Source organism: Zootermopsis nevadensis, unplaced genomic scaffold (genome assembly GCF_977971745.1).
Source record: "Zootermopsis nevadensis isolate Lab colony 2312 unplaced genomic scaffold, Znev_1.0 Znev_ptg000001l, whole genome shotgun sequence".
NCBI classification, from domain to species: Eukaryota; Metazoa; Arthropoda; class Insecta; order Blattodea; family Termopsidae; genus Zootermopsis; species Zootermopsis nevadensis.
The window spans coordinates 15,109,318-15,117,775 of NW_028259133.1; the positions used below are offsets into that span (position 1 = coordinate 15,109,318).

At 34.9% G+C, this 8,458-nt stretch overlaps 1 protein-coding gene and 1 long non-coding RNA gene across 3 annotated transcripts; one reads left to right on the plus strand and one right to left on the minus strand.

Moving 5' to 3' along the window:
• Nucleotides 1-1,183: 1,183 nt before the first annotated feature.
• Nucleotides 1,184-3,369, minus strand: LOC110830074 (uncharacterized). The gene is made up of 2 exons (XR_002543170.2): nt 2,582-3,369; nt 1,184-1,556 (listed from the first exon to the last, which is right to left on the minus strand). It is a non-coding gene; the product is annotated as an uncharacterized LOC110830074 (long non-coding RNA).
• A 78-nt stretch (nt 3,370-3,447) lies between these two features.
• Mlc-c (Myosin light chain cytoplasmic) lies at nt 3,448-7,044 on the plus strand. Of its 2 annotated transcripts, XM_022064486.2 has the most exons (5): nt 3,448-3,573; nt 3,669-3,696; nt 4,071-4,211; nt 4,292-4,456; nt 6,108-7,044. In XM_022064486.2, exons 1-5 carry the CDS (start codon nt 3,571-3,573, stop codon nt 6,212-6,214), a joined length of 444 nt encoding a protein of 147 aa, XP_021920178.1. In that variant the 5' UTR covers nt 3,448-3,570; the 3' UTR covers nt 6,215-7,044. The 2 variants fall into 2 exon arrangements, with proteins under 2 accessions (XP_021920178.1, XP_021920168.1); XM_022064476.2 differs by lacking the exons at nt 3,448-3,573; nt 3,669-3,696 and adding an exon at nt 3,825-3,975.
• The last annotated feature ends 1,414 nt before the right edge of the window (nt 7,045-8,458 follow it).

The window sequence follows — 8,458 nt, forward strand, 5'->3', positions numbered from 1 at the left end:
CCATAAAATAATTTGATGGATATTTAATTTGTGGCAAGAGGAAGGAATTTTTCTTTTCATTACCAAATCCAGACTGTCACACAGTCTCTTGTCCTGTGCTTCTTCCCTGATCAAGCAGCTGGAGTGGAGTGGATTACTACTCGCCTCTTAAGCCAAAAATTCATTAAGCTTTACTTCCATGCACCTGTTAAACCTTACGGTACATGTGCACCCAACTGTTTTTAGGAAGGTTTTGGTTTATGTCTGTTAACTGTTTACAGCAACATTGAAAGTAGACTGATTCTACTAGTTTTTAAAATTAACATTTTGTAGCCAAAGCTCATCTAAATAATATGTAACGATACAGTTTTTATCCAAAATAAAATGCAACTTTTTCCATTACGAAGGTCAATTGGTTGGTGCTTTTTAGGAGAATAATCGCTGTTCACTAAGTATCATACAAAATCCATAAATATGCTTTGAGTGCAAAATACAGAAGTATAGATTTGACAGCAAGCTGTATATAGTTATCACTAAGCTTTGTAGAATTAATTCAGAATGTTCTGATGCAATATTTTAAATTGTTCTAATACTCTCTCCTCAACCTGTCATATGGGAACAAGATTTAATCCCAGACACTACAGGGCTGCCTGCCTGGTTTGAACTCTGGTTGTTTTGTGAAGCCTCAGCCAGCTGGGCTATGTATAAGCTTTGACACAAGGATTAAGGTTGATGGAAAACATTAGTTGCTCTGAAGTGGTATAGTGCAATTTTTCTTTTGTTACCTAGGACCTGAATCTTTTCAATGGGGTACCGGGGACAATATGTAGAACAACAGATGGTAGAGTAGGAAGGTTTCCAAGTCTGAGGGCACACTTAATGTGATTCTTTAAAATACAATGTTGGTGGGTAGTCTGTACCCTTCATCGCCTGATCCAAAATTTCCATTTCAGTACATTGTGTGACAAGCCAGCAAATACCAACTTCTCTTTGATGTGTTCCCATTTCACTGCCATTTGATGTAGGTTCATGTTATACTGCAAGAATCTTGGTAGCATGTTTCTTTATGATTACATTTGAGGTATAACAATGTTAGATCATAACAGCAATTTGAGTTGTAAGCATTCCTCAGCATTATTTGTATTTATATTGCACATTGCATCACGTGATCATACTCCTGGAATTGTGTAATAAAGAGAGAAGGTTTATAAGCATTAAATTGAATTTAATCATCATTGATTTCATCTACATCACATCTACCTTAATAAGTGACGGTGAATAATCTATCCTAATTTTTTTATAATTTTGTTGATTAATACATGCTAGTATGTTAACACCGCTTTGAGGAAACCAATAAAACATAAATAATTGAAAGTACACAGTGTATATTAGTAGTCATCTCATGTCAAACTTCAGTTTAGATCCACCGTTTTTATGCCACTGCATTCTAAATCATCCCTAGGGGGATGTTTAAGTTGTGTTATGTAACCTTTGTTGTAGAATATTGTTGGTTAACCATGAAGTTGTGGGAGGCCTGTCCATCTGATTATAGTAACTTTTGTCTAAAAATTCCATATCTGAAAATTTAAAAGTACCAGATGTGGGCAGTTTCATTAAATTGACCAAAAATAAATGTTATTTCCATGCTATTGCTTTTCAGACAGCAACAGTTTCATAAAACATCGTTAATTTGTAAAAATATGACCTTCACTTTACAAAGATTAAAACATGAATAAGGAAATTTTTGTATTACTTTGTACTTTTGCCAATTGACTGGGAAGATAAATCTGCTTGTATATGAAGTCTTAGTTAACTACTTGAATTGTTATAGAGGAAAATGTGAGATACCTAAATGTTAACAAATAACATTTATATTAAGTGGCCAGCTTTCCTTCTTATAAATGCATGTAGGCTTATGTGTCTGTATCCATCCTTGTAAATGTGCCAATGGATCAATTCTTAAACGACGATTTTATATTAACTTGCTTTGCTCACATCCTCATTCCTGAATTATCTCAGAGGTTTCCAGGTCCCCAGTCTGGTGATGTAGCTACCTGTGACTTTGCTTGGAGACTCCCTACTATGTAGGATTTGAGGTTTTCACAGTGGTGAGTCTGAAGATTGCTGTCTTCTGGGTTACTGGAAATCTACCAGACATGGCGCAATGACCCAGAAGACAGCAATCCTCAGACTCCCTGCTGTCTCATTCCTCAACTCTGGCCCATCCCCCTTAGAATGCCCATCTAATGGCTCATATCCTCATTCCTAAATTATCTCAAAGGTTTCCAGGTCCCCAGTCTGGTGATGTAGCTACCTGTGACCTTGCTTGGAGACTCCCTACTGTGTAGGATTTGAGGTTTTCACAGTGGTGAGTCTGAAGATTGCTGTCTTCTGGGTTAGTGGAAATCTACCAGACATGGCGCAATAACCCAGAAGACAGCAATCCTCAGACTCCCTGATGTCTCATTCCTCAACTCTGATTGGCCCATCCCCCTTAGAATGCCCATCTAACATTTTATACAGCTCTTCACATTCCAGCATTGGCAATTCAGCACCTAAGATGGAGGAGTATATGTTTCTCCAAAATTTGGAATGTACTTACAAGTCTGCACTGCATCACAACACGAAACAACACTGCCATGCTGCTGTGAGAACCTCAAAGAAAGAACTCAACAAAATCTTCCATCACTGAACAAAACTTAGTTAAAAGTCTAGGTTATCTGAAGTATCTACAGTCCTGAGAAGTGCTTCCATTGAATGGAGTGTTATTAACTGCATGTGGTATTAAACATAAGGTAGACTATTTGAGATTAATTAGCAAAAGGGGCACAGATGTCTGTCTTAATATAAGGCCAAGAGAATATTATGTTGGTGCATAACTAATTTTTGATAAATGAATTTAAATGTAGCTAATATGGAAACGAAGCAGATATGGAAGCAAACAAAAATACTGTGATGTTTTTGTCACATTTCATTCTGTTCCTAATGAAATCATACTATGACAGCAGCATGCAATACATGATCAAAGTTTTTATAAACATGAATTTGCACTCTACACATAGATCTGAATTAGTCATTACTGAATTCAGCTTAATTTAAATTTAATTACAGGACCTATTGGACATAGAAGAAGATGCATTATTCTACCATTATTTGTGAGAGCTCGCCAAGTCATTCTGCCTTCGATTTAGATTGCTAAAACCTGCCTACTTCATATGCAATGCATAACCCTCATTTTAGCCATTTTGTTTTCTATAAAATATAAATAACTGTAAAAAATGTACATTATAAGTACATCAACCATGAAGTTTTCAGTTATGACAAATGCCAGATTAGTTTGTTAAGAAAATGACGCCAATAATCACCAGTGCCAGTCAGGTCTGCGTGAGATGACACGTTAGGGGTTTACAGACACTAGTACTACCTTTTCGCCATCTATGAATAATTTTCTACAACTTCACCGAAGGACCTAGTATTAAAATATGCTGGTTATCGCAGGTATCAGTGGCCCATATGGCGTTGAAAATATAAGTAAGTGTTCATCAATGTCAGATTCTTTATTCCGGCGATAGGACTGTAAGGGATAAAGACATGGTAAATGTTTATAAACTTTTCATGGTTTGAAAACTTTTATGCATTGGAAGCTTAATATTTTCTTGTTATTAAAATTTGGTCTGTATTATTTTCAGGCTTCATACTCTGAAGACCAGCTGGCCGGTACGTAAAGTTGATTTGAAAGGAGGTCAGTTAATACTGTGTGAGTCAGTTTTGACACGCCCATGACCATTCTTTACCTTATTTGGTGGTAGATTGAAAGTTAAAGAACATTTTTTTTTGGTAACGTATACTAAGACAAAGATAGATGTATTTAGATTTAAGTAGAATTGAAGCCGTCTGCAGCTTTGTGACAGTTGTATCTTCGTAACGTAAGGCATCACATTGACGTAGACATGTATGGTTATGAAGTGGCAAATAAAATTATGACGTCAGTCGAAGGTATTTTTTTTTAGCGAGAGGTTGTTTTAATGCTGTTGGTGTGATGGTATGTTCGGAAACGGATTCGACTTCTGTTCAAAATTTTGCCATTTCAGAATTTCAGGAAGCATTCCAGCTTTTTGATTCCCGTGGTGATGGGAAGATACATGTAACACAGATTGGAGATGCACTCAGAGCTCTTGGACAGAATCCTACAGAGTCAGATGTAAAAAAATTCACTCACCAACATAAGCCAGGTAAGAGTGATTCATGAATGTGTCTCCATAATGAACTTTTTTAGGGATTTTTATCTAACTCTTGCCATTTGCTATTACAGATGAACGAATTAGCTTTGAGGTATTCTTGCCAATCTATCAGGCCATTTCTAAGAGTCGAAGTTCAGACACTGCTGATGACTTCATTGAAGGTCTTCGCCACTTTGATAAAGATGGTAATGGTTTCATTTCCTCAGCTGAGCTGCGCCACTTGTTGAGTACTCTGGGTGAGTTGTCTGAGATTTTACCTTGTGTTGTGTTCCCATTTCTAAGTGTCAGCATTTAGACATTGCTGAAGATTTCATTGAGGGTTTCTTGACAAGAATGGTAATGGTTTTATTTCCTCAACAAAGCTATGCCACCTCCTGTGAGGAAAGTGATATTTTACATCACATTCACAAAATGATTCTAAGTTGCCATTTGATGAAGATTTGACATTCTTGTGGCAGTGAAGATATTGATTTTATTCTTTTGGGTTATGACACCATGTGCAGTTGACATTGCTACTCTGTTTTTCTGTGAGAAGCTACTGAAATATTCCTTGGATTAGTGTTTGTCCTTAATCATTGTTTTTTTTTAATGTTTCATATTAGAATATAGTAAGGAAAAGTACATTGTAACTATTGAAGCTCAAAAACATCATTGATCAGGTATTGAAGAAAATTATAAAATTGGTACAAAGTGTTAAGTTACAGTATGTGCAGTCATTTCCTCTATTGTGCTTTACCACGTATTTTTCTCTGCTTTGTATTTTATGATAGTATACCACATATCACCTTTATGTCCGACTTTTGGTCAGTGTAATGTGTATGTTCCCTGCTGGGAAACTGTTAGTTTTACCACATCACACTGCATACAATAACTTGATTATAGAATGAATGAAAAAATTGATTTCAATGTTTATAAACTAATGAAAGTTGTGAAATGAAACATTTTTAAATGATTAATCCAGTTGCTTACATATATTTTTCTTTTCTTTTTTCCAGTTTTGTTTATAGCTATTGAGCTTGTTCATTTATTTCTGATACAAAATCTGTTGTTGCAAAGCTATTCACATCACAAATATCACAGTACAAAGACTGGAAACATTACTTCCTGTGTTTTGTTATTCATTGAGAGTTAAAAGAGTTGTCTGCAAAGCTTAATGCTATCTTAATATCATATACAGTTCTAATTTGTATATGATGAGCTGTTTTTGAAACATTTGATAAAGTTGTGTTTGTACTTTATGTGAAGTAGGGTTCATGATTCACCATTGTAATCCAAAATTAATTGGGCCTAACAGTGTGTCTTCATGTGTATGTATATTCTTCCTGATTACTGACCAGCAACAGCAAATATTCAGCTCATCACTTCCATTTAATCCCAGTATGAGTACAGGAAGTTGGTAAGAGCAATAAAAGCAACATACATCAGATATAATAGCTGCTGAAGGTGATGTTCTTGTATTTGCATACACTGTCTGTACATGAAGGAAAGGTAATGCTGTATATCTGTGGATCCTTGTTCATATATTATACTTGTACATTTCTTATTGTATTAGCAGTTGTTTCTGCCCCTAAAAGTTCAGCACACATTTTAAGATGAAAGAAACAAAGGTGTTTATTTGTATCTGCAATAAATGAACATCAAGCCTACAGAGATGTGAAAATTTACAAACAAGACATTTAGAAAATATGTTTATTTTATTACATATAATTTTGGTACTAATGTAGCATGTGTGTTTGGATATCAAATCTGTACTGAATGTTGCTTGATGTAAGGTTCTTTCATCATGTATTTAATTTTTTGGTTCCAGTACAATTATCTCTCTAAATTCTTTTGCAGTTTAAGTTTGTTGTTGCTGAGGCATTGAGGGGATTTCACTCTTTGTTGTAGGTGAGAAGTTGACAGATGAAGAGGTAGAGCAGTTGCTAATGGGGCAGGAAGACTCTCAGGGTAACATCAACTATGAAGAGTTTGTGCGTATGGTGATGTGTGGCTAGAGAAAATGGGGAGCTTCATAACTGACACCAACATGGAATTAAACAAACTTGGAAATTATCAATGTAAGGTTTGGTTCTCTAATTCAAGATTCTTTCAGTTTCAGTTCTGAAGTCCCAGATCAAAACTGAGTAAATTTCTGTTTTTGACAAAAATTATTTAACTTGTGAACAACAATTTATCTAAATTTGTGGTGGCTACCAACTCTGAACTGATTCATAAAATATAACATTATTAAAATAAAAGCTTGGAAGCAATGTTTAATATGCTCATTTTCATTTTGATAAACAGTTATATTGTTCATTAAAATAGCTTGAATAATTTGTAGAGTGTAGGTTTTGAATCCTAAATTTATTTCTGGATCCTGGTTAAGGAATGCCAGGCCTTCCTAACAATACATAGTTCTCTATTTTGTGTATAATATGACAATATGTGTAATAGAAAAAAGCCTAGACATCTATACTCCCTAAATTATTTTATAAAAATATCAGATCCAGTATGAATAATGCATGGAAAGAAGCTGGTATTAGATGGGATAGCAAAGTCATTAAAAAATGTAATTTGAAGCATTATGAAGATTCTTACAGAACCTTTGCAAGTGTGATTATTTATATAAGAAATCTCTTTTATTTATCCAGTGGTGCTTGAAGGTTGATCACTGTAGATTTAATAAAAAGATAATAAGATGATTTATGACTTGCATTGTTCAATGTGTCCAATTTTTTGTTTGTGAATGAAGTAATCGTCTAGCTGTATCCAAACTTACCTATATATTTTTCACGTGGGAGTTGCTATGAAATGCTAAGTTATGTGAAATAAAGTTGTGTGAGCATTTGTTTTTTCATATACAAATATGTATATACATATATTCCCTTAGTCAGTGCAACTAGAAGACTTTTGCACTATTACAGCAATATGTTTCAACACTATGATCATCAGGCACTAAAAATATGATATTCTTATAACTTATTAATAACATTGTTCTTTTTTTAAGGCACGTCTTCTTCCATTCTGAGTACATTAAAAGGTATTTTAATTGGCCTTTTATCCTCAAATCCGAAGATTATTTGCATGTGTTAGCAGTAAAAATGATCATCAAGCTGCTACTTGAATGGATGATTCATAGAAAATGCTTGTAGCCCCCCCCCTTTCCAGCCACTAAGTAAATATGCATACCATTCTTTCTCTTATCTTTATTAAAAATAACATTTTTGAGAAGATATGCATATATGAATTGCTTCCCAATTTCTTGACAGCTTTACAGTATTTTTTCTTCTTTCTAATACATGGCTCTGCATTTGAATTTTTATGCCCTTCTTGGTGTTCTTATTCAGTCCATTCTTTGTAACCCTTCACTTCTGGCATACAAGGAGTTCACAGACACAGCAGTTCTATTACTTTGTATGTGAAGTTGAAATTGCAGTTTTTGTTTTGTATTTTATGTTTTTATCTGTGCTTTAATGCTATATAGATTTATTAAAGTACTTGTACTGTGCTGTACAATACGGCATTTTCTTTGTTCTGCACTTATCATGACAATAATCAGTAGACTAAGCACTGAGATGTTTTATCTTTAGTAAGGTAACTAGTGCCACGGTGGTCTAGCTGTTTGATTCCTGGCGGTGCCCGAATTTATAACTTGTGTTAGGCAAGGCCGTGGTCTAGGCAACACGGAGTTTTCCTCCGGGGGCTTCCCCGGTTTCTCCGTGGCATCCCAACAATTACTCCATTCACACACAGAAGAAGGCAATGGCAAACCACTTCTGGATCATCTGCCAAGAACGTATATGAACAGGTCCCAGTCCGAGAAAAGGATGGAAGGATCCTGTTCATATGGACCTGTCGTCAGACAGAACACTAAATAAATAATATATAATACGGTAACTAGTGCAGTTTGTCCACATTAATCACAATTGTGAGATATTCAGATGTGTTGATGAACTTGAAACAGTACTTCCTTTTCTCGCAGACTGCTGTGAAGAGTCACATGTACTTTTCTCTTGCAACCAATACTAGATATATTTGAAGATGCTTTTCACAGGTTCTAAGCTGTTGATTGGTATATATTTTCAATGATATTCTTGACTTCTAAAGGATTTTTGCTTGCATATCTTGTTGCTATGTTGCCATATGCTACACAAAACTTTGTTTCAGTTTATATTTAACATGTCTGTGACCAGCTCAGGAAGGTTGCATGGTAGTTAAATTCAAAGTATTTTGTAAAAATGAAACTAAATGTGATAGTG